Source organism: Cajanus cajan, chromosome 1, assembly GCF_000230855.2.
Source record: "Cajanus cajan strain Asha chromosome 1, NIPB_CcT2T_4, whole genome shotgun sequence".
NCBI classification, from domain to species: Eukaryota; Viridiplantae; Streptophyta; class Magnoliopsida; order Fabales; family Fabaceae; genus Cajanus; species Cajanus cajan.
The window spans coordinates 85336656-85363516 of record NC_138517.1 but is presented as its reverse complement, the minus strand read 5'-3'; the positions used below and the strand labels follow the sequence as shown (position 1 = coordinate 85363516).

The 26861-nt window shown below is 33.0% G+C and overlaps 3 protein-coding genes and 1 long non-coding RNA gene across 5 annotated transcripts; all 4 read right to left on the bottom strand.

The window, feature by feature from the left end:
- Positions 1 to 1539: 1539 nt before the first annotated feature.
- On the bottom strand, positions 1540 to 2133 carry LOC145952820 (uncharacterized). Its single transcript, XR_014430310.1, has 2 exons — positions 1820 to 2133; positions 1540 to 1663 (listed from the first exon to the last, which is right to left on the bottom strand). It is a non-coding gene; the product is annotated as an uncharacterized LOC145952820 (long non-coding RNA).
- Positions 2134 to 10490: 8357 nt separating this feature from the next.
- Positions 10491 to 11814, bottom strand: LOC145952813 (uncharacterized). The gene is made up of 2 exons (XM_083065839.1): positions 11490 to 11814; positions 10491 to 11413 (listed from the first exon to the last, which is right to left on the bottom strand). The coding sequence occupies exons 1-2, from the start codon at positions 11701 to 11703 to the stop codon at positions 10563 to 10565; spliced, it is 1065 nt and encodes a 354-aa protein (XP_082921965.1). The 5' UTR covers positions 11704 to 11814; the 3' UTR covers positions 10491 to 10562.
- A 34-nt stretch (positions 11815 to 11848) lies between these two features.
- Positions 11849 to 15332, bottom strand: LOC145952808 (uncharacterized). The gene is made up of 3 exons (XM_083065828.1): positions 12838 to 15332; positions 12105 to 12365; positions 11849 to 12027 (listed from the first exon to the last, which is right to left on the bottom strand). Exons 1-3 carry the CDS (start codon positions 14546 to 14548, stop codon positions 11921 to 11923), a joined length of 2079 nt encoding a protein of 692 aa, XP_082921954.1. The 5' UTR covers positions 14549 to 15332; the 3' UTR covers positions 11849 to 11920.
- Positions 15333 to 17472: 2140 nt separating this feature from the next.
- LOC109790816 (GDSL esterase/lipase At1g29670-like) lies at positions 17473 to 24901 on the bottom strand. Of its 2 annotated transcripts, none has more exons than XM_020350054.3 (5): positions 24324 to 24901; positions 24087 to 24211; positions 23620 to 23865; positions 18589 to 18850; positions 17473 to 17792 (listed from the first exon to the last, which is right to left on the bottom strand). In XM_020350054.3, exons 1-5 carry the CDS (start codon positions 24559 to 24561, stop codon positions 17608 to 17610), a joined length of 1056 nt encoding a protein of 351 aa, XP_020205643.2. In that variant the 5' UTR covers positions 24562 to 24901; the 3' UTR covers positions 17473 to 17607. The 2 variants fall into 2 exon arrangements, with proteins under 2 accessions (XP_020205643.2, XP_020205645.2); XM_020350056.3 differs by having other exon boundaries at positions 17475 to 17792; positions 18589 to 18829; positions 24324 to 24890.
- Between the last annotated feature and the right edge of the window lie 1960 nt (positions 24902 to 26861).

Genomic DNA, 26861 nt, shown 5'->3' with positions numbered 1-26861 from the left:
AAATAAAAATAGTGATTCACTTATGCTAATATTTTTTTTGTAAAAGAACCCAAGAGGGGATGAAAAACATGTTTTTATTTTTATTTAAATGAATGTTAATGTTTACCGTTAGCCCCCAGCCTGGCTCCATCCCTGTCGATGGGTATTGATTCTATGACTTACGTACGGCTGAACGATATGTTTTAGGGTTTACCTTATATTTTGTCTATAAACATATCTAAAATGAATGTTTTATGAACAAAAAAATTGGTATGATAGAAGAATGAACCCTTCTAAGTTGAAGCAGTGAAAAATGGGGTACAACGGTGAGGTAAGAAGTTTTTGCAAGTTGTCCGTACATATTATATTTAAATATTTATATTAAAATAATATTATTAATTATGGTGGATAAGTTTAACATATTAATTGTTTACCGGTGTACAAGTGAACGGTAACAATTTTTATTTTTTATTTTCATTTAAATTGTTTAAAATTACTAAAAAAACTTTCTTTTTTTGTAACTTAACATCTTCCTTGCTTCAGTCATCATGAATGCGAGATTGTCGCTTTGATTGTGGTGGTGCAGATTCGCACTGACTTTATCAACAACTTTATGGAGTGTTCTAAGTCGAGGCCATCTAACATATTTGGACCAAGATTTAAAAGCACATTCGCCTCACATACCCAAATCATGTGCAACATCGCAAGGGTTGTGGCTTTGATCATAGTTGTGTAGATTCGTACTGGCAAAGCCTTTGCCAATAGTTTCACGCAGTGCTCTGAGTTAAGGTTGACAAGAGGAGGAGTGTTGTGCAGTCATCAACATCAACATCGTAGTCACTGTCGGAGTCCGAATCTATTGTCGTTGTTGGAGTTGGCATCATCGAGGAGAAGTGTTAGGGGTTTGAGGCTGAAGGTTTATAGGGTATAAGTAGTCCATTGTAGGAATATCGTCTCTGCACAGTACCGTGACATGGAGAACCCATTGCTATTGTTCGCATCTGACTATGCCAGCATCTTTGTGAATGACACCAACTTCTTCAAACCCTTTGAGGTGTCTTCGTCGAGCTCTAAGCTCCGAAATGATTAATAGTACCACGACACAAAGAACCTACTGCTATTATTCGCATTTGATTATGTTAGCATCTTCGCGAACGACACTAGCTTCGTGAACTATTTAATTTAATTATTTATATATCTAAGACTAAAAACTTAATTTAGTCCCTTATAATATAAAAAGTTTTAATTTAATCCCACTTTAATTTTTTATTTTAATTTAATCTCAATTTAATTTAAAATATTCAAATTTGAATAATAGAGTTAACTCTTGACCATGTATATGCAAACATGAATGCCAACTGGCTCTTGAATCGGTATCAGTCAGATTGCCTGAATCGTGTGAACCTCCTCAAACATCCCATTGAAGGCCTTGAACCTCTCCCTTAGAGCACTCTTGGACACCCCAGAAGAAAACCCCCCACTGTCACAGAAAAACCCCATCAATACCAATACAGTATAGTCTAGCACCACCAAAATTAATCCCAATATTGACTCAAAATATTCAATTAACGAAAGCCAATTTATCAATATCATTCCAAAATGCAGCGGCAGAAGTCAAATGCGCCTCAGACTTATTAGTAATGTTATCATCATTAACAATATTATTCTCTTCCACCACAACACCCTACAAAACAAACATCGCACTGAAATCAACATAAACAAATAAGAAAAAAAATCCCAATCGAATTGAGACACACCGATCGGAATGCAACAATCAATCAAACAACCCCTCGCGGGAATCAGATCGAATTGAGAATCTCGAGCGAAACAAATTCCTTACACGAAAATGAAAAGGCATGGAATAAAAGAGGGGAAAATTCCAGTGCGCGACGATGTTGATTCTGATGGGGTTTTGCTTCACGGCGACGTCGATTTCGCCGATGAGGAGGGCGCGGCGGAATTGAGGTCGGTGACGGCGACGACACGGTGGTTGTCGGCGCAGCACTATGTGAGGAATTGGTGGAGGTCTAGGGTTTCAGTGGAAGAAGAATAGAGAAAAAGAAATCTTTACGTAAATCTACTTACACATCCACGTGTTCAAGAGTTAACTCTGTTAGTCAAATTTAGACGAAAGTTCCACATTGAAATATTTTAAATTAAATTAAGACCAAATTGAAACAAAAAATTAAAATGAGATCAAATTAATTTTTTTTAATATTATAAGAGATCAAATTAGATTTTTAACCTATATCTAACAATAAATTTTATTTCTCCACCAGTGAATCACATAAAAATTATACTTTATTTTATTGGTTCGCTCATAAACTACATGATGTATGGATGCACCATAGTCGTCTAAAATAATATGTATTTACTTAATTTTGTATTGAAGATGGTAATTACAACAATGCCCTTCTTTCTTGAAATTTCTTTAATTATAAGGTACTGTAATCATCTTTTTTCAACTTCGATCATCAACCAACAATATTGTGCGGATTCACAGAAGATTTTTTTTTTGAAGCTTCTCATTTTCTTTTCTTAAAACCTAAAATGCTTTTTTAAATTTTTTTGTTGTTGTTTATTTGTAAATACTGGAATATCATGGCAAGGGGATGTTGGGATTGCGATTTTTGTTACAGGGTTAGAAATCTTAGATCATGTACTGTTTGGTTTTACATTCAAGCTAAGAATTTCTTTAGATAAAAGTAAAAAACGAGAAATATGACTGTTAGGCATACTCGAAAATCATGTGACTCGAAAAGATTGATAGCGCTGCCTGAGAAGTAAAATCAACACATGATGAAATTATGGGACTCGAAAAAACAAGTGTTGCTCGAAAATAGTTGAAAAGTTGAGACCGTCAGAACATGGAGGTTAAGCCAAAACGGTTACTAAAAAATCAATCGAGAAAACAAGGAACGTGGGAAGAGCGGTTAAAGGAAGTTGAGTCAAGACCACGTAGCAAAGATAGTGGATAGCGGTTGAGTCAAAAGCGTACATGTACAGAATCAACCGCCCTTAATTGCTCTATAAATACAAGGAGTACGGACCTTTAAGGAGGTCGGAAAAACTCATACTTGAATTAACTTCTGAAGCACTCTCTGCCTACACACACATATGGCTTTCGTGCACAAGATCGTTTTTGGGTATGACTGACTCTCGGCCACTTTTCTTTTGCTTTTTAGGAGTAGAATTAGCATAGTTCTCTTAGTTATTTCTTTTAATCACGTAGTTATATTACTTTGATATTGTAACTCTGGAACATTATGCAAGTTGAACCATGATTTGTATTGCAAGTATCTTAATTATTCATTCTGTTCATCTTAGCATTTATATGTATGAAAATTATTGCTTGTTAATTATGGAAGAATCTTTAGAAACAAGTAATTACTAAAGTTGTTCACTCCTTTTCCTGTTCTTAAATCAAAAATCCTAAATTGAAACCATTTACGTGCTAGTTCGAGTAAAAAGAACCCTTAAACGTTTTTTCACCGTAAACAAATTGGCACGCCCAGTGGGACCCGTTTAATTTAGAACATAATTGGACTAGTTTTAGGTGTGTGAATTGCATGAGATTAAGGAGTGGAAGAACTATGTCTACGTCTGATAACATGAACGTAAACCATAATAATGTAGATGTAGAACAGCCTAACTCCAATCCTAATAATGCTACCAATGTGACCAGGGGGGCAAGATCTCCTCCTGTGTTGCTTGAAAACCATGCTAGGCATAATAATATCACTCAAGAGTTGGTAAATGTTACTAGAGAGTATCCCTGGGGTATGCCACAGAATTGGCGAAATACCCAACCTTTGCATGTCGAAATGCCAATACCGCTAATAGGACCCAATTCACAAATGCATGTATCCCCACAGGGTTATAATCCTGGGCCGAATGGCATGGGTTTTGTTATGCAAGACCCGTATCAGCATGTAGGAACAAGTCAGGAGGGTTCATTAATTCGACAAGGTAGTTACATGCCCACGGGTATTAGTAATCAAGCAATGATGGCCCTTCGACAACAAATGGACCATAGTAATCATGACATGGTCAATTTGTTGTCTACTCAGATGCACAACATCATGACACCCCTTTACGAGCTAATAAACAAAATAGGAGATAAGTTGGGTAATGGGACTCCTTCGAGAGCAATGAGTGTGAATCTGAACGATACAGAAAACCCTGGGGGGCATGGAAATTTGCAAAACATAGTTCGACCTAACAGGAACCCTAATGATAATTTAGATCAAATGGTAGAAAGGATATTGAATAGACATGGATTTGATGTAGGTCGGAATGAACGCCCATACTTTGTGTCAGCCTTTCCAGATTATATTACACAAGTAGAATTACCCCGTGGAATGAAAGTCCCAAAATTCTCGAAATTTGCAGGAGATATAACTGAGTCAACAGTTGAACACATAGCTAGGTATGGGGTCGAATGTGGGGATTTGGCTAATAATGAATACTTGAAAATGAAATATTTCCCAAGTTCGTTGACTAAACATGCTTTTACCTGGTTTACCACCCTGCCTCCTAATTCGATACATACTTGGGTACAGCTAGAAGGTAGCTTTCATGAGCATTTCTTTCGAGAGGAAACAAAGGTTAGTATAGTCGATCTAATGAATATCAAAAGGCAAAGTAATGAAACATTAGATGACTATTTAAATAGGTTTAGGCAATTAAAATCTCGATGCTATACTAATATTCCAGAACATGAATTGGTTAGAATCGCCGCCACAGGTTTAGACTTCTCAATACGCAAAAAATTAGTAAATGAACAATTGAGGGACATGGCTCAACTTGCTGAGAAAGTGAGGAGGATTGAACAAATTAAATTAGAAAAGGAAAAGTTGATGAAATTCGACAAGTTCGTTCGAAAAGAAAAGATAGCGTATTTAGAAAGTTCTGAGTTAAATGAGGATTCTAATTATGAAGTTGTAAGTGAAGATTTCGAGATTAATTTGGCAGAATTGCGCCCTGGACCTACGTACCAATGTCAAATGCTAAAACCAGGAGGTAATATAGAAGGGAATTCGACTAAAAAATATAGTTTTGACATTAGTAAGGCAGAAAAGATATTCGATACTTTGTTAAAAGATAAACAGATTATACTCCCAGAGAATCATAAAATTCCACCTTTCGAGCAAAGAAAAGGAAAGAAATTCTGCAAATATCATAATATGTATGGACATTGGACTAACAGTTGTGTGCGTTTCAGGGATTTCATCGAGAAGGCGATTACTGATGGTCGCCTGGCTTTTGAAGAGAAGGAAATGAAAGTGGATGTTGACCCATTTGCTGCCCATACTGGCTATGTTGAACCAGTTTCGATGTCCATCAACATGGTGGAAGTCGCTGCTGAGGACGATGATAGCATTGAGCCCATTTCTGATGAGAAGCTCGAAGAGTTAATGGAGGATTTTGCTAAAGAGCAAGAACCCATATACCCAAAGGAAGGAGATAGTCTAGTGGAATTTTTATCGAAGAAAAAAGAAGCTGATAAAGAGGTCATGTTGTGTCCTCGATGCAGTGCTGTCTTCGACAGAGCAGCGGCTAAGGCTTTCGAGGAGTCTGAAATAATGAAGAATTACAAAGTTGAGAAGCTGCGTGAAAAAATGAAGCCCAATGCTAGGTTGAATGCTGGTCTGACTATGAGGCAAGTTCATATGCCTCAATATAATGCCCCGGTTGGGAAGATGGAGATGTATAACTCGTCTAGGTTCGGCAATACTTTTGTGCCGAACGCGAATGTGCCTGTCGGGACATGGAACGCACCACCTAGGTCTATGATGGGTCGAGGTAAACAAGTAATGACTAGCATGGGAAACCCGGAACAAAGAAATGCAGGAAAATTTTCGAACTTGACTACAGGGAATGTTGGAATTCCAGCTGGGGGATATGGACGTGGATTTCGACAGCCATTGAACAACTTAACCAAAACTCAATGGAGGAGGCAGCAAAGGATGCGTAAAGCAACCTTTGAAGGTAGGGGAGGAAATCGTTTTTCGATCCCAGTTCCTCAGAAAGGGGAATCTTCTGGCAAGTTCATCGAAGACGATGAAGACATGATAACAAACTGCTTCGAGAGCGGTTTTGAAGATTCTTTGGAAGATATTTGCGGGGTAGTTTCCATTTTACCTTCAGAGTATGCTGGTGCTATGGAATCCGTGAATGAACAAGAGGATATCATCAGGGAAGACGTTTTCGAGGACCCCAATTATGAGTCCAAAATCATATGGGTCAATCAAATCTCGAGGGTTATCCCTAAGTTCAACTCTGCTGTTTTCGACTCTCCCACAGAGGAAATGAAAGGACATCTCAAACCCCTATTGTTAACACTGATGATCGAAGGGCAAGAGGTAAACAAGGTCTTGGTCGATGGAGGCGCAGCTGTGAATATTTTGCCTAAGACAATGCTGAAAAGGTTTGGGAAATCCTTGGATGATCTGAAACCCCATAACATCATGATCTCCGACTATGCAGGCAAGTCTTCACATCCTGAAGGTATGATTCTGCTCGATGTACAGATCGGAAGTGTGAAGAGGACTACCATGTTTATAGTAACACCTTCCAAAGCAAACTTCAACGTGTTGCTAGGTCGGGAGTGGATTCATGGGGTAGGTGCTGTTCCTTCGACCGTACACCAGAAGATTTTCTTCTGGAACGATGATGAAGGTTTAGAGGTTCTCGAAGCTGATCAGAAGACTTATGAAGTTGGCATGTATTTTGCTGATCAACAACTGACAGCATTTGCCAAGACCAAACCTTTTGACGCTTACAACTCTAGGGTGATGGATGAAGAGAAAGGTGTCAAGAAAACCTTTTGTTGGGATGTAAAGAGAGGATTCGTTATTCGAGCCGAAAAGAATTCGGCTCCTTTGGATGCATGAAGGACGAAGATCCTTATTTGAGCTTTTTAGCTCGAATATCGGCCTACGTGGCCGATCAAACGGCCAATTTGGCCGATAAAGATCAATTTGACAATGAGGTTAGCACGGCTATGTTGGCTGAAGAAAAACAAAAAAAAAAGAAGAGATGGATTTCGAATCAATAAAGGAAAAAGAAAAACAACAAAAAGAAAAGGAGTTCGAAATCGGGAAAAAGAGGGAAGAAAAGCAAAAAACAGAAAATCAAAGGGACGAAGGAGTCTCAGATAAAAATGAAAAGCAAAAAGAAAAAGCAGAGCTAGAACTCAAACTGGATTGCATTTTTGATGATTCACCTTTGGGTTTCGAGAGTGCCGCTAATGGAGAGCATAAGTTAGAATCCCAAGATCCGCTCGAAGAGGTTAATCTGGGAACTATCGAAAATAAGCGGATTACTTACATTAGCAAGTTCTTGCAAGGGGAGCTGAAAGGGGAGATAATTCAAGTCTTGCATGAATACAAAGATTGCTTCGCATGGGATTATGATGAAATGCCAGGTTTGGATCGAGAATTGGTAGAACATAGGCTACCAATGATCCTAGGAAGGAAGCCCGTGAAACAAAGTCCTCGAAGATTTGCTCCTGAAGTGATCGAGAAAATCAAAGGGGAAATTGAGAGATTGCTGAAAGCAAAGTTCATCAGAACTTCGAGATATCCTGACTGGATCTCGAATATAGTGCCAGTTATAAAGAAAAATGGAAAACTCAGAGTTTGCATTGACTTTCGAGATCTCAACATGGCAACTCCCAAGGATGAGTACCCTATGCCCATTGCTGAAAATATGATAGACGTCGCTGCAGGTAACGAGATTATGAGTTTGTTAGATGGTTATTCTGGATATAATCAAATTTATATTGCAGCGAATGACGTGTCAAAAACTGCCTTTCGATGCCCAGGTGCCTTAGGCATCTACGAATGGGTGATGATGCCATTTGGTCTTAAAAACGCTGGTGCGACTTATCAAAGAGCGATGAATTTAATCTTTCATGATTTGATTGGTAAGTTCGTGCAAGTTTATATTGATGACATAATTGTTGGCTCAAAACAAAAGAAAGACCATTTATATCATTTGAAACTAGCCTTCGAGAGAATGAGGAAATATGGTTTGAAAATGAATCCATTGAAATGTGCTTTTGGTGTCATAGCAGGCGAATTTCTGGGATTTATTATACACCAGAGGGGGATCGAGGTAGACAAGAACAAAACCAAGGCTATCATGGAGACCAAGCCTCCATCGAACAAGAAAGAGCTTCAATCTCTCTTAGGTAAAGTAAATTTTTTGAGGAGATTTATTTCGAATTTGTCGGGTAAAACTAAAGTATTCTCTCCTTTGTTGCGTTTAAAAAAGGAGCAAGAATTTCGATGGGATGAAGAGCACCAGAGAGCATTCGAAGAAATTAAAGCTTACTTGGCTCATCCTCCAGTGCTTGCACCAATCTCTGAAGGGAAGCAACTGAAGTTGTACATTTCAGCTAATGATTCGACTATTGCGGGCATGCTGGCGCAAGATGATGAAAATGGCATCGAAAGAGTCATTTACTATTTAAGTCGAATGTTAGTAGGAGCAGAACTTAGATACACCCCTTTAGAGAAATTATGTTTAAGTCTTTATGTTGCGTGTACTAAGTTGAAGTACTATATTAGGACTCGTAATGTTGTAATACTTTGTCGAAGTAATGTGATAAAATATATGTTGTGTAAACCTGTGTTACATTCTCGAGTCGGCAAATGGGCACTTGCCTTAACCGAATACTCATTAACTTTCGAGCCGCTAAAAGAAACTAAAGGACAAATAATTGCAGATTTTCTTGCAGAACATTCGAATGGAACTGAAGAAGTTAATTACATAACCACCAAGCCTTGGCAATTATATTTCGATGGCTCGAAACACGAGTTAGGCGCCGGAATAGGTCTTTTAATCATCTCTCCCAAAGGGGTCCCGACGAAGTTATCAGTCAAAACAAATACAGGATGCTCGAATAATGAAACTGAATACCAAGCATTGATTACTGGACTTGAGATTCTTGAAGAATTAGGCGCTAAAAATGTGGTAATTCGAGGAGATTCACAACTGGTCATCAAACAATTAACTCGAGAGTATAAGTGTTTAAATGAAAAATTAATTGAATTCAAAACTCGAGCTACACGATTACTTGACACGTTTGATGAAGTAGAGTTGCAACACATTCCCCGGGACTCAAATCATATTGCAAATAAATTGGCCCAAATAGCCTCTGGATATAAAATCAGCAAAGAGTATCTTGAATATCTGATTCATACAGAGAGTGAAGTGTTAGACTATCGAGCAATTCTAAATATAAGTTCAGCAGGTCAACAAGATTGGAGGAGCGAATTGATCGAATACTTGCGAGATCCTAACATAAAGGTTGAAAGGAAGATTAAACTCCAAGCTCTCAATTATCTCTTACTAAATGATGAATTGTACAAAAGAGGCTTCGACGGAGTTTTGTTCAAATGTTTGGGAGACCATGAAGGTTATATAGCAATGGCAGAGATTCATGAAGGCATTTGTGGAGCACATCAAGCTGGAAAGAAGATGAAATGGGTTTTGTCAAGGAAAGGCTTATATTGGCCTACTATGATTAAAGATTGTATCGAATTCGCAAAAAGTTGTGTGGAGTGTCAAAAGCATGGACCAATACAAAAGGTACCGGCAAGTGAGTTGCATTCGATCATCAAACCTTGGCCATTTCGGGGTTGGGCAATGGATTTAATCGGACAAATACACCCACCTTCCTCGAAGAACCACAGGTATATACTAGTTGCCATAGACTATTTTACAAAATGGGTTGAAGCTATTCCTTTAAAAGAAGTCGAGCAAAAAAATATAATTGATTTTATCGAAGATCATATTATTACAAGGTTTGGAATTCCTCAAACAATCACTACTGATCAGGGTACGGTTTTCACGGGTCGAAACATTGCTCGATATGCAGAATCAAGAGGAATTAAGTTGGTAACTTCAACACCATATTACGCCCAAGCTAATGGTCAAGTTGAGGCTGCTAATAAAGTGGTAATTGGTTTAATCAAAAAACACATATCAAATAAACCTCGAAATTTGCATGAAACTCTCGTCCAAATACTATGGGCATATAGGAACTCACCTCGAGATGCCACGAAAACAACCCCATATAAATTAGTATATGGCCATGAGGCTATTCTTCCTATTGATATTAACTTACAATCAATTCATATACAAAAACAAAATGAATTACCCGTGGAGGATTATTGGAACTTGATGTATGATGAGTTGATCTCTTTAGAGGAAGAAAGATTAATTGCGTTACAGAATATTGTTCAACAGAAAGAAAGAGTCGAGAAAACTTATAATAAGAGAGTGAATATGCAACGTTTTCGAGTCGGAGAATTGGTATTAAAAGTTATACTTCCCATGGATCAAAAATCTCGATGTTTGGGGAAGTGGTCATATAATTGGGAAGGCCCATTTCTAGTCGAGCAAGTATATTCAAAGAACGCATATGTAATTAAGGAGATAAATAATTCAAGTGCAAGCAAAGTCATAAATGGGAAATATTTAAAAAATTTCCATAAAAGAGCAGAAGAATAATTGTTCAATACAAGGCAAATATAAACTAAAAGGTTGGAAAAGTAGATAAGAAGAATGAATTATTGCAAAAATTGCTTCTTGAAATCCTCGAAAGCTTTGTAAGCCTCGTCCAGATTCTTTTTGCGAGACGCACATTGAGCTTCTAAATGCCTCTTCTGCTCCAAAGTCTTTGCTAACCGAGAAGAAATGGCTTTGCCCTCTTCCTTAAGCCCTGTTTGACGTTGCTTGATCTCTTGACTCTTAATTTTCACTCCATCCTTCTTCGAGCGAGTTTTGTCAAGCTCGTGGTTTAAGGCTTCGATAGTACGTTCGATATCAGCCTCCTCCTTCTGCAATGCTTGTAAAGCAGAAATCATTTCTTCCGTTGATTTCTTGATAGAAACCAACTCGTCTCGGAGTTTCTCGAGCTTAGCACGGTCTCCTTCAGTTTCGACCTCAATTTGAGTCACTTCTTGATATGCAGTAGACCACTGAGTTCGAAGTTCCCAGGCGCGGCTAAAGGGCTTGATAAATGCTTGAAGCTCTAAAGAAATATCAGAAGGAAGGTCCGAATAACTGAGCAACTCATCAATCATTTGTTGCACTTCCGTTTTGAATTCAGGAATGAGGAAGGCTTGATCGAGATCTTTAACGTATGCCTTCGAGCGAAAAGAGTCGAGTAGGGGTTGGTAAGAAGGTGTGTCAGAAGCTGGCTCAACAACCTTCAATTTGTCTTTCTCTGACCCAGAGGGACCACTCGTCCAGTTGTCCAACACTTCGAAGATAGTATTGATATCTTCGTCCTCGTCATTAAAGAAACTCATCAAATCCAGATCTGGAGAGGGAATCAAGGAGAGACCTTGGACAGAAGAAGTAGCACCGCCCTGGGTCGAAGGAGAAGTAGTAAAAGGTCTAGGGGACTCAGTTGAACCTGCACAAAAGTAAATACATAAGAAACTTCCATTAACAAGGTATCATATCGAAGATTAAAGTCGAAAGAAATATACCCTGGTTCGGATCCAAGGGAGGTTGTAGTTCGAAAGAAGGTTCACCTTGAGCGGAGTCTTGCCGCGTCTCCATATTAGTCAAAGGTTCGGGTTGGGGAATCTTACCCTCTTCGACAGGAGGGGGAACTTCTATCGAAGCCATGGCAGAGGCAAGCGCCGCAACATCCACTTGAGGAGTAGACAACTGAGGAAATGAAGAAGTCAGGCTAAACATCAAGAGGAAATTTGAGTCACAAGGTATAACAAGATGAACATGTTGGGTTACCTCAGTGGCAAAGGGTACGCTTTTCTGCACCTCTTGAGACACCCCTTGAGAAGAATCCAGTGGGATAATTGCAATATCCTATTAATAGGATTTTAGAACGGTTAAAGGCATAAGAGAAATATAAAGGAGGAAAGACGTCGAAATTGAGATACCTTAGGAACGGACTTCATGGCGTCTTTAAGCAACTTCTCGCCAGAGGATTGTTGAGGTTTTTTGGGAAGAGGCAAGACCATCTTACCTTTCCCCTTGTCTTGTTTTTTTTGTGGTCGAGACCTGAATTGGAAAATAATTGATTAGGTATGAAAAACGAGCAAGAAAATAATCTTAATATTTGAGGTAAGATACTTAACAGTTTTGGTACTGTCTGAACCTATTCTTTGTTTCTTCGAGTTTCCAATACTCTGTAGAGTAGAATTTCGAGAAGGTAAGATAAAATATTAGTTTCGAGGAAAACTGCAATCCAAACAGGTATACCTTAGAACGTAAAGAAACCTTGTCAGCAGCGGTCTTTCTCTTTCGACCCTTTTTCGATGTCTCCTTATCCTCGTCATCGTCACTCTCCCAATCAGGAGTTGGATCAACATGTCGAGGAACACGCTGAGGGATGGCAGCTACAAGTGTCGAGCAAAGAAGTGAGACAAGTTTAAGGTATACGCGAAGAAGAAGGAGGTGAAAAATATTTACCAGGAGGAGGGTTAATGTTATTGACCCAACATAATGGCCACCATTTGTTTCGAGGAAAATCGTACACGGAACATCTCGCGTAGGTAACTTTATTCTTTACAGGAACTTCTTTGCGCTCAAGGTAAAACGGGTCGAGTGTTTTCACCCAAGGAGGATGAGATACATGTTTAACTAGACCAAAAAGGGCATTTGGAAGAGGAGGTATATGCTTTGGACAAAATTTTTCGAAATCAGTTTTACCTTGAGGATTTATTACCTTTTTTGAGCGAATGTTCCGTTGTACCATTTTCGATAATGAGACAGAAGCGTCAAAAATGGTTCGGTGCGCATTGTCAGGTCGATAACAAACCTTAAAAAATTGTTCGAATTGATAAATGATAAGTTGATTCTTGAAAGTACCTGGTTGTTTAGGCCCCTGCGAACAAGAAAGAGGAGAACTAATCAGCTTTTTCAGAAAGCCATCAAAATCGGTGAGTTTATCTACAATATAGTAACACCACCATCGAAGGTAGCATTTTGAGACTAAGAAGGAAGGAGAAAAGGTGGTCGGTGTAAGCCTAAGTTCTTTATCAGGGCGAAGGATGAAGTTAAGGACTTCTTCATAATTCCCTTTTTCGACACAAATATCCGCATCAATGCCCTCTTTACGTCGAAGGGGAAGAGGTTTCATTTGGCAAAGTCCAAACTGTCGAGCAAAAAGTTGGGGCTGATAAGGATAAAGTCTGACATCTTTTTGCCTCATACCCGACATGATCACATCCCAAGACAAGAATCCAAACCACAGGTCAGTTGAAGCTGGACTGATGCTACCAACTTGGTTATTTTGGCGCAACCACGTAGGACCTATCAAGTTCGGTCGAATGAAAGGGGCTAAATCTTCAGTGAAGTCAGTAAAGCTAAGGATGGCTCTAATATATTTCTCGAAATTGTCTACCAGACGCTTTCGAGGGGTAAGGGTTGTTAAACGAGCTCCTTCGAGTTCACATATGGGAATGGGTTTTGAGGGCAAATGAAGTTTCTTCTCCAATAGCGCGTTGAGCCAAAGTTGAAGTAGCCATAACGGGCCAGAGAGATTTCGAGGCCCAGATTCTCGAGCAAGACTTTCAGAAGCTTCATCAAGACAAGTATAAAGAGAGGCCAGAAGTAATTTGCTTAAGCAGATTTTCATTTGCAAATGAAGGGCTTGAGCTAAATTGTAATAATATTTTGGGACTTGAAGCGAAGGGGTACAAAAGACACAGGCTGACAACCAGTACATAAGAAAGGCAATATGTTCTGAAGGTGAGACAGGCGTGTCAGGTTGTCCCATATGCGCGTTAATAAAGGCCAAATAGGTCTTCTTATCCCAAGAAATTGAAGTATCCTTGATCGAAATTTCCTCTTCAAAGGCGTCAGGATAAAACCTATCTCCAATAGGCTTTAACCCTGTTATAGCAGCAACATCAAGTAACGTCGGGAAAATGAAGCCACAAGGAAACTCGAAAGCCCGAGTCTCTCTATTCCAGAAGAAGATAGCAGAAAGGAGCATTTGAGGGTCGAAAAGGTGGAGGTCGAACTTAGCTAGTTGGATAAATTCAAAAATACCTGTTTCTTTCCATTCTGAGGACATAGAAGCCTCTACACGAGCTAACCAAGAAAGGTGCCTTTCTTTAACGGGGGGAAACGCTCTGAAAATTTTGGTAGTATCCCCAAAAAGGTTTAGGTCTATTTCTGGGGAATAAATGAAAGGTAGGGTGGTGGAGTCCTCAGGCAAAAGGGTATTACCATATCTCTTGGTATTTTGACCAGCAAAAGGACCAAGGAAAGCATGAACAGAACCATCTGCTAGAGAAAAAGGAAGAAGTACCTGAGATTGGTATATTTTCAAACTAGCCTCCTCCATGCCTGGAATTGGAATGAAAGTGTCATCACCTTCTTTGACCTTTTGAACCTGAGCACCAGTCAGTAGCAGAGGAGTGTCCTGGATAGTAGTTGCGGTGGCCATAGTGGTTACCGGAGTGGTGGGCATAGCAGCAGAAGTAGTAGCAATCAAAATAGGGGAAGAAGTGGTGGCAGTAGGAGACATTGAAGAAGCTACGGCAGCAGAAGTGGACGCAGCAGAAGAAGCCATAACAAACAAAAGCAAGAACAGAGAGAACGGTCTGAGAAGAAGATCAAGAACCAGAGCAAAAAAGAAACAGTGAGCAAGAAAACTTGGGCACGAAGGAAGAGAATGGTGAAAACAATTTAACCCTAGGGTGAAAAAGGGGTTTTAAACGAGGTAAATGGGCCTAGGTTGAAACGGGTTAGGTTAGGCAAGATTATTTGAAATATTAAATTGAATTTCCAAAACAACCGCCAAAACGTTTCATATCAGAAGGCAAATTTATGGAAAAATAGAAGTATGCGCCGTCAGAGCTATCGATGTCACATCCAAATGGTCAGTACCTTACAAGAATAGGTTTTCATCGAAAGAAAGATTAAGTTAACGTCAAGAAAAGTGAACATCAAGAAACAAATCGAGGAAGTATCGAAGAACAACCTTGATAGGAATTTAGTTTTCTCCTAAGATGCTCATCGAAACCAAATTCCTAGGGGGGCATTTGTTAGGCATACTCGAAAATCATGTGACTCGAAAAGATTGATAGCGCTGCCTGAGAAGTAAAATCAACACATGATGAAATTATGGGACTCGAAAAAACAAGTGTTGCTCGAAAATAGTTGAAAAGTTGAGACCGTCAGAACATGGAGGTTAAGCCAAAACGGTTACTAAAAAATCAATCGAGAAAACAAGGAACGTGGGAAGAGCGGTTAAAGGAAGTTGAGTCAAGACCACGTAGCAAAGATAGTGGATAGCGGTTGAGTCAAAAGCGTACATGTACAGAATCAACCGCCCTTAATTGCTCTATAAATACAAGGAGTACGGACCTTTAAGGAGGTCAGAAAAACTCATACTTGAATTAACTTCTGAAGCACTCTCTGCCTACACACACATATGGCTTTCGTGCACAAGATCGTTTTTGGGTATGACTGACTCTCGGCCACTTTTCTTTTGCTTTTTAGGAGTAGAATTAGCATAGTTCTCTTAGTTATTTCTTTTAATCACGTAGTTATATTACTTTGATATTGTAACTCTGGAACATTATGCAAGTTGAACCATGATTTGTATTGCAAGTATCTTAATTATTCATTCTGTTCATCTTAGCATTTATATGTATGAAAATTATTGCTTGTTAATTATGGAAGAATCTTTAGAAACAAGTAATTACTAAAGTTGTTCACTCCTTTTCCTGTTCTTAAATCAAAAATCCTAAATTGAAACCATTTACGTGCTAGTTCGAGTAAAAAGAACCCTTAAACGTTTTTTCACCGTAAACAAATTGGCATTCACCGTAAACAATGACAAACGAGATTTTCTTTTTGAATATGATTTTTTATTTTCGATTTTGTAAAGTAGAAGAGGATTGTACAAGTGAAACAAAATGCGATTTACATTAAATGTTTTCTAAGATTGTAAGCCCCAAGTTCAAACTTTAAATCCGTGAAATCAACCTTGCCAAGTAACGGTGTCAAAGTCCAAAGATTTTGTCTAATGAGTGTAGAAGCTTTGATCTTCACTATTTCTTAATGTGTTTGTCCAATTTTACGATGGTGTTCACTTTCATCACAATATTGGTCACAATCAAATTGAAACACTTGAAACGAACAAAATAAGAAACATCAATTAGAAACACCGAAAATCCTACTCGAAAAAAAATGTCAAATAAGTCATTTCATTTTTAAGACTATTTTAAATTCTCAAAACCCCTATAATTTATCTTAACCTTTCAATACAAATATAATAAATCTAAAGGTGATAACTCATGGTCCACTCATATATCATATAAGACAATACTTTAAATTGCTTCCTCACCCGTAACACTTAATGAAATGTTTCATGTTAATTAGAATCTCTATAGAAGAATCATACTTTAAATTTTGAAGTACATTTTTGATATTCTTGTATGCCAAAAGGATAAAGTTAAGTACGAATATCTTAAATTTTAATTATTTTTAAAATATTTTAATTATTTTTTCTCATAACTAACAATTAAAATCATGATATGTAGTAAATATTAATTTAATAAATAAAACTTAATAATTTTTTTATTTGGACAATGATGATTCTGTTGTATATTTTGAAATATTTCAAAAGATTAATTTATTTATGAAATTATTTTGAATTTAAATTTAAAATAATTATTTTATTAATTACATGCTTTAAAATTAATTAATATTAATTTTAATAAAATATAATAATTTGATCGTTATAATTTTAATTAATTTTAATTATTAAATATTTTAAAAAATTAATGGATTTTAATTCTTATAATTAATTATAATCATAGTAGTTAGTATTTCCTACTATCAATACTGAGAATGAGTGAAAGGATCTATTTGTTTTTGGATTAAAAACTTGTTTGCTGGTTCCCCTTAGTAGTACATGGGAAGATCTTATAGGAGTCTGCGGATCCATTTAGAACAGTGGGAGTAAGGGAGTACTCTACAGATCCTTTAGGGAGAGTCTACGGATCCTTTAGGGCAGTCTTAGGAGTTCAAATTATTTTTGTGCTATTAACATCATAGACAACAGATTCAGCACAAGGTTTATCACGATTAACAGAACAAATTAACCATGTACGTCAGCCAAATTGGGAAAGAGTTGAATTCTACCAGATCGAATTTGTTATTAATGAGCTAAGTATTTTGTAAATGCTTGTTGAAGTTGAGGGCTTATATAAACCATGAAAAACAAAATATGACAACTTGTTTAAATATCGATGATTAATAGTAGAAAAAATGTGGGTATATATAATACAGATCTACTAGTAGCATCAATTTTTGAACATGGCCCAGGACCTACAAGGGCAAGGGGCCATGGCCTGCACCCACCCTAATAAGACTTGTGACCTTTCTGAATTAACCCAAATAAATTCGGCTTCAATTGTTTTCTGAATAATATTGGGATACTTCTTCGATAATATTCTACCAATTTTAGTCAATAAATAAATGGAAATATGTTTAATCAAATACGTAAAGTCAAATATTGATATGAATTTATTTAGAATAGTATATATATATATATATACATAAAAGGCCCTTATTTATTGTTTGGTCATGAACATATAAAATGTCATGAACTGGAAGTGATCAAGCCTGAAAGAGGAACTTGATATTATTATATAAACCTATTGCAGTGTAACGGTTGACAGCTTGTGTGGTATGGAATTCATCCCAAAACACAAATGCAGTGCTATTTTGGCATGGTGTCTCATTAGGAATGCACTGTCCATTCTCCCCAGAAGGGCAACAAGGAGCATCCACGACAGTGAAACCTGAAATTGCATTGTATTCAATTGTTGTAATCTACAAAGTGAAATGAAAGAAATGCATGTATGTATAGGGGTGGGCAAAAAAAACTGAACTGAACTGAACTGGTGGTGAACTGAACTGTACTGTACTATAAAAAACTGAACTGTTTGTAAAAAAACTGAACTGAACTGTTTAAAAAAAAAACTGAACTGAACTGAACTGTTGGATAGTTAACTGTATTGAACTATAAAACTGAACTGAATTATAAAAATTGAACTATTTTTATAAAAGGATAAAAATTAAATGTGTCTAACATGTTATGTTTTAATGGATTAACTCGATAGTCTAATAACCAAAACTTAAAAACAAAAAGTGATCCAAAAAAAATTGTATCAATTTTGTCAAATCTAACGGATCAATTGAGCTATGTTGGACTACTTATTTTTAGGCTTAAAATTCAATGAGTTTGTTTGACTTAATTATATATATATATTTTTTGAAAAATTTAAATAAAATGGAAAATAAAGTAATTTTGGCAAATGTGTCTTATTTTGATAGATCAATGAGTCAAAATTGTTCAATTCAAAATATCATAACAGTTCAGTGCAACTTAAACTGCAGTTCAGTTCAAGTTTTTATAGTATAGTTCAGTTCAGTTCAATGACACAAAAAAATAGTTCAGTTCAGTTAGTCTGAACTAATATTTAGTTTAGTTCAATTCATAAGAACTATTTTTAAGTTCAGTATAGTTTTTATAAGTTCAGTTCAGTTCAGTTCATTTTGTCCACCCCTATGTATGTATGTGTGTGTACTGTGTACCAAGTGAACTGTCGAGGCTTCCAGCTGTGCTGTTTATAAAGATGAATTTGGAATCAGCAGAGAAATTGGTGTTGAGTTGGTCCACCAGAGAGTTAAGCTTGTTATTGAACATGAACGCAGCATCGTTCAACCCTTCAAAACAAGTTCCATTTGTCTTATACCTACCAAAGGCATTTGGAGTGCATCCCATAAGACCTAACCCAACAATCACCATTTTTCTTGCCCCAACTTCGCGCAGACTCTGCGTGCCCCACAAAACCATCTTTAAATAATTATAAGTCGTTCCAATTAATAAACATAAAACTGCTTATTCGTTATTTGCTCACACATGAAACATTCGTTAACACTTACTCTAAATTTATATATAAGAAAATCTGCTTAACATTTTTAGGTTAAATTATACTCTTAATTTTTTTATTTTTATCGATCTACAATTTTGATTCTTCTATTTTAAAATAAAGATACTTAGTCCCTTTTTTTAAAAAATATAAAATTTTAATTATTCTGTTAATTTAATATTCGTTGGTTATTAAATTTTGATATTGTTGCATAATTTGTTACCATTTATGTAATAAGATATATATGAACAAAAATTAAAAAAATAACATGCAAAATATTTTTGTTTATTATTTATTTTTATAAGTTATTGATATTTATTTTATTAATAAAAATCATATTTACATATTTTTATGATTTTTTTTAAATTATAAATATCATGTTATTATTAAATATCACAACACTTAAATATGATTAAATGTTAATAAAATTAATAAATATTAATTTGAAAAGTAGACTAAAATTTTATATTTTTAAAAATAGAATGACTAAATAATTCTATTTTAAAATAGAGAGATCAAAATTACGAATTGATAAAAATAAAAAAGAATCAAAAATATAATTTATCTTAACTTTTAAACTAAAATATAAATAATTTTTAATCAAATTAACTTTATTTAATATATTTTTAATTTAAAAATACTTTTAAAATATTAGTAAAAAAACCATTTACTATAAATTTACTTAAGATATTTTAAAAAATGTAACTTGTCAAAAAAGTATAGTGAAATGCGTAATGTAGAAATTAAATTCAGCTAATTAATGTTGTCATTAACTTTATTATGAAAATAGTGACTCTTGGGATTTAAGAACATTAAATATGGACATTACATGTGTGTTTGGTTTGTAATTTAAAAAGTATTTAATGAATTTTCACACATTCCTATATACAAAACGTAAAAATAACTCTTTTAATCCAAAAGTGAGTTACGTTGAAGGCAACCTTTTCACAAACACATTCGACTTGCGCGCGATGCCTATAAAGCATGTAGTTCTATTTGATGAAATTTTGAAAACTACAAGTCACGTGTAATAAATTAAGACGGTGCCTGGCTGACATACACAAATTTTATGAGGAAATGTGAAATAAATATATATAAGATGTAAAATAAAGTAGTGTTTTAAAACCCGGACCGACCCGGCCGGTCGGACCGGTTGGACCGGGAACCGGTGGTCCAGCCGGTCCGAATCTGAAGTTGGATCGGTTATGCAGTCGACCTGTTTTAAACCGGATTGAACCAGTCAATTTTCCGGTTCAACCGGTGAACCGGTGGGTCAAACCAGTTCAACCACTTTTTTTTTTTTTTTTTAAGGGACCATAAATCACAAAAATAATAATGAAAATTGAATCTCTTAATGAAAAAGCAAGGAGTCTTATTAAATATAACAATGACTACTTGTTCTAAGATATTTGTTTGCAATATATACAACTTAAATAACTTTTATAGTATATTATTAATTTTAAATTATATATTTAATAATTCAATATTTATGTAAATATTAAATATATTATTTTGTGATATTAATTGCAAGCATATTATATATATACATATTATTTATATTTTTAATTTGTATTAATATACCGTTTAACATGTAATTTTTTTATATATTTTTTTACAAAATAAAAATAAAAATAATTTTAAATAAGATAAAAAAATTTAAATTTAAAATAAGATATGAATTTATTAGAATTTATAATTATAAATATATTTAATATGAATATTTTTTAATAAAAATAAATAAAAATCGAGTCATGCGGTTCAACCAGTGACCCACCGGTTCAACCTTTGACCCACTGACCCAATACCTTAACCGGTTCGATGACCGGTCCGGTTTTTAAAACTATTAATAAACTTTTAAATTTATTTTTATTTTAGTTCTTAATATATATTAACATCATTATCACATTTATTTTTTTTTTTGACGTTTATATTATATGACTGTGAATTTACACTTTTAAGTAGAAATAATAAAATGTATCCAAAACTTATGAAAATTGTAAAAATATTCTCAATTGGAAAGATAAAAACTTACATAATAGGATTAAAGTGAAGATCTACTCCAAAATTTAATGGAGACGGACAGGTATAGAGATAGATACTATATATCCAACTTGTCCTACACAGGCACCTCTATTTATATATAATTGTTTTTAAAATATATTTTATATTATAATATAAAATCTTGAGTTATATTATTTTATTTATTCAATTGGAGTTTTTTAATCTTTTGTTAGTATTTTTAATTATTATTTTAAACTTAATTTATTTTCATGTCTTAATTTTTTTTTAATATTATTAGATCAAAATAATATTAAATTTGAGAGATGCATCTGGTATTTTTTTTGTCTTTCCTTTTTTGAGGGAGTCTTTCCTTTTAATTTATAATATGTTGGGGTAAATGCATTAAATAGGATTTACACTTGATCCTCAATGTTGTGGAATATTTCGATTTATTAAAAAAAAATGTCATATGTGGAAATAGGCCAAAAAGCCTATTAGTGACTTACACTTTCTAAAAATTTTGTTTAAGTAAAGAGTCCAAATTTTAAGCTTTAAAAATGTTTGCTTAGGTCAACCTATTTATCTAACAAGTATTATTATATATTATACAAAATTATATGATGCATAATATATATATATATATAAAATATTTATATTTAATATAAAATTATTAATGATGAGTTTTTTTAACAAAAATAATTTAATCTAAATTTTTTCTATTATATAAATGTATGACTAATATTGCAAACATTTGCTAAAATTCCTTGTGGTCTTTATATTTTTTAATTGTGGAGTAATGATTGTTTTAACTGATGATTGTGAATTTTTAAAACTTCTCTAAATATATTTGGCATATATGATCTGTATTAGTAATCACATGTTGTAAGTAAAATCAAGCCTTTAAGAAAAGATTTATAACAAATAAACATGACAAATTCAAACTTAAAATATATGTTTTAGTCTTGTATGTCAAATTCAAGTTTGTCAAAATTTAGCATTAACTTGTTTTCACATCTATTAATGATAATCTTAAATTATTATAAATTTATGTTTCTAATGTTGTTTGATTATGACTTTATATTTAAATAATTAATTTAAAGTTATGTTCAAAAAATTTAAGAGTTTTTAATTTTGTTGTAACAACTTTTTAATTAATATTTTCTTATTAATTTATTAATTTTACACATAAATATAGATAACAAGTGCAAATAAGGTATATAAGTATATGAGGATGAGATTAAAGTTGTTAGTGACATAAAGATGAGAAAGGATAATGACATTTTTTTTCCAAACACAAATACTATAGTTATTTAGTCCTTATTTATTTTCAACCCTACTTTAAAGAATTTATTTGTTGAGAAATGTTATCGACATTCTTTCTAACACATTTTCTAAGACTATTTTATTATTGGTTAAAAATCACACATGTTGATAAGTCATATTACCAAATCAGGAGAGAGATTCATTAAAAAAAATATGTGAGATCGACAAACTTTGTGATTTTTAATAAATTTAAGTCAATAATAAAGAAAGTGTTAGAATTAAAAAAATTCTTTAACATTTTTTTATTTGAAATTTTTATAAATTTCGTGAGTCAATATGACCACGTTTTTTAAATTCAAGATCAAATGAATCGTATACTTATACTTAGGTTCATATTTAAATATATAGTTGATCAATTTTTATTTTATTCTTACAATTTCTTGAAATATAAAACTTTTAATTAAAAAAATTAATTAACAAATTATAACATCTCAGCCTATGGTAATTTATTCGATCATCATTTTGTAACTTAGTTTATCATAAATTAATTTTTTTATAAACATAATTCACATAATATCTTAAAGTTAACAATAAAAAATTAATATTAGTAGTGGTAATAATATATAAATATTAAATATTTAAAAAGATAAAATTTTAATATAATTTAATACTTCTAATAAATAAATAATTTATATTTTTAATATTTCTTTTGGTACCTTCAATTTAGGAGGGAGAAAGTCAAGATCATTAATATTACATTAATCCTCACTAAAACTTATATTTTACAGATTAATATATATCAAAATCATTCTATTTATAAATTTTAACCTATTGAAATTAAATTAAAAAACTCAAAATTGATTTCAAATTTTAATTTTTCAAATAAGCTATTAATAAAAGAAAGTAAATTAATTTGATATTTACACAAAATAATAAAAAATTAAAATAATTATTTTTTTATGAGAACCAAAAAAAATATTTAGTTAAATGTGTTCTCATAACTATCATTTTTGTCGAAATGTTTTTGTACTTGTACTTTTTTATTATAAAAATTAGTCTCTATAAAAAAAATTTTCGAGTTCAAAGCAAATGGCAAATAATTATCTCTACAAATCTTTAAATGTTATAAAAAAAATATTAAATAATCTACGTACAATAATATCTATATATTGCAAAATTCTAAATTACATAAAAATTTATTAACAAATGAATAAAAATAATATAATAAAATTTCTCATCTAATAAGTTCAATTTAAATTATTTTTTTTATGAATATAACAAAAATTAGGAGCTTTGAATGGCCTAAGGAAAACTATAACAAATACTTGATCCAATAGTTTAATTTCAATTTATAATTACGTATATATAAAAGTAACCCCAGATCAAAATGTGAGAGAAAGTGAAAAACAAACAGAATATTATAAAATACCTGTATATGTCCGGAGTATTGGTCAATAAGAAGATTCGCAAATTGGAGAGGGGTATAAATGCGACTTGCTGGGTAAAAGTTGGGAAGGAAGTAATTATTTATGTAATCATTGCTTCCTATATTCATGTAATATAAGCATTTGTTAAGATACTGTTCAGCTTTCTCAGAACCTCCAAGTCTCATCGCAATTCTGGAATATATGACTCTGTGATTTATCAACTGTGCTCCCAAATGGATATTTTCACCCTGCGTTATTAACACTAATTTAGTGGCATGCATGTGTGAGCATTGAAACACATATAAATCCTCTAAAGTTATACCAAAAATCAATTAAAGATAGAGATCAACAAAGAAAAAAGAAAGAAGTATAAAGGGTATTATGAACATTGTATGGAGAATTTCGTTCCTTTTTTAAATCATTTTTCTTTATTATAAGTGTTTATAAAGAAGTATATTCAAATATATACCATATGCTTGCCGGACTCAAAGAGAATCCCAGCTGCTCCGGATGCATAGTTAGCACCCTTGAGAATGTCTGAGCCACTGGTGTTGGCAAAGGGTGGGATGAATTTCTCAAATCCCAGAAGTTGAGCTGCAATAGTTAAACGTCGATTTTAATAACACAAGTATATGATATTATATAAGTTTTTTTTTTTTTTGGTGATTGAAACAAAAATGGTGAATTAAGCATAAAAAAATGTTACTAGTAAAGTCAATTGTGGTTAGTCCATTAGTGAATCTTCCGGTTGGGCCATTTGGGAAGTTGATGCCATATGGTCTGTAATTGGATTTTGCATATGTTGGAAGGTTGTTGTTGTTTCCATTATCAGATAGAGAGTCCCCAAAGATAAAAACACAAGGTACATGGGATTCTCCATGAACACAATTTGCAGCCAGTAGGAGAAGAGATACAACCAACAATGGCTTAGTCTTTGCTTCCATCTGGATTTAGGAAGAAGAGACAAAAAAGGGTTGGTTGCGTTATTATGATCCAAGAAATTAAATGAAATGTGGCAAGCACAAGATCATGAAAGGTGCACGTATATTATATATATATATATGGGGTACTTATCAAAGTTTTGTGTCCACGTGGGAATTTATTTTAACGATGAAGTCAGGATGAAGCAATATATTGAAGAGCGGAGAGTTTGCAAAGTTGTTCTTTTTGTTGGTCAACAAAGTAACATTATTGCTAATTAAGATGACGAGTTTGGCAAGTTTTGGCAGTAATAAAAACAGAAGGTCCATCCAGCCAAGAAACTAAAAATCCAAAACAGAAGTTAACCTAAGCCCTAAATTATCAAAAGTATTTTTTCTTTATCAGAATCAATTGCTCTATTTTAATTATATAAAAAAATTTATTGTATAATGTAGAAATTAAAATACTATATTATATATATCAAAAAGTTAGATGATATTTCAAATTAATGAAAAAGAAGTATATAATATATATTATAAGATAAAAACATAATAAATAATTAAATAATACATTTGTATACAAGTTTGTTTGTATTTTACGTTTTAAAAATATAAATATAAATCAATTTAAACCACTAAATAATTAAACTGTAGATATAAACTTTCTTTATTCTCTAAAATGATAAGCTCATTTTAGAGGATCTTGATTCTTTATTATATGTTGTTAGTTGTTCTAGGGATGAAAGAATTCTATAGTTAAGTCGTAAAATCTTGGTTTAACTTAAAAATAGAAGTTGGTCTCGAGAGAGTTAAGATATAAAAAAAAAATGAAAAGTCATTTTCAAAATTCTAGAAAGATAAACTACTCTGGCGACTAGAAAAACGTGTTCTTCATCTAATCTCTTTATGAGGCTTTGATTCTTCTCAAATTGAGTATTCAAGTCCTGAGAAGCTATAGGAAGATCTATAAAATTAGATATTGTTGTGGAAATACTAGTTTTGAGGGTTTTAGACAAGCTGTGGGAATGAAAATCCGGTCTATTAGGAAATAGTTGGTTGAGAGTAAAATATTTAGATAAAGAGCAAGGCCAATGCATTATTGGAAAAGTTAAACTATTAATTGATTTTTATATATTAATTAAACACGGATAATTATTGTAAATATTTTATGAATTTTTTTTACGAGAGAATTTTTAGATATTCTTTTATTATTTTTTATCTAATTCAGTTTTAGTAACTTTCTCTTAAAATTTAACTCCTTTTTTAACCTAATAGTTAAAACAATTAACTTAAAGTTACACATCTTTTTCCTCAAATAGTAAAATAAAAAATTAATAATATATATATATCAATAATTAAAACATTTATTAAAATCACCAATCTAATTAATTATAAAAATAAATAATTTAATAGATTTTATTAATAGAAAAACTTGGAGCGTTACATGAATTGTTGATATTTGACATAGAATATGAATTATTAAATGAAATAAGTAACTAAGACTTACTTTCGAAATAAGTAACTAAGTAAATTTCTTTTAATATATATATATATATATATATATATATATATATAGAGGAGGGTTATAATATTATTGATGTAAATTTTACTAAGCATTACACCCCTCAATAACTTTATATTAAATGTGAATTTTGTAAATTCAATCGTTAGATTGAAAGTTTATATCACTTTATATGGTTATATCAAATTTTGTTAAAATTGAACAATAACTTGAAGGTAATCAAAATGTTCGTATTTTAGTATATTTTAAAATGTATATATTACGTCAATTTTGTTTTACAAGAATGAAGTATCAAATCATTTTTTATTAATATAAAATTTTGTATATATGATCTAAGAGTAAAAAACTTTCAATCTAATTGTTAGATTTACAAAATTCACATTTAATATAAAGTTATTGAGCGGTATAATACTTAGTAAAAATTACACTGATGTTGTTATAATCCTCCTCATATATATATATATATATATATATATATATATATATATATATATATATATATATATATATATGATACATTGAGATCATGATGTTAAATTAGTGAAATGACACCTTTAATATATTTTTTTATAAAATATGAATTTAATTTATTCAACTGTTATATTTAGTGATTATAGTAATTTGATCAAATATATAAAATTACAATAAAAAAAAGTGACATGATTAGATATATGCACGTAATTAATAAATGATAAAGATTTTCTAAAAGATTATAAAACTAATAAAAAAATGTTGAAACTAAAATCATATTATGACATGAACTAAAAATATATTGTCATAAAATAAAAATCTAATATGAGTA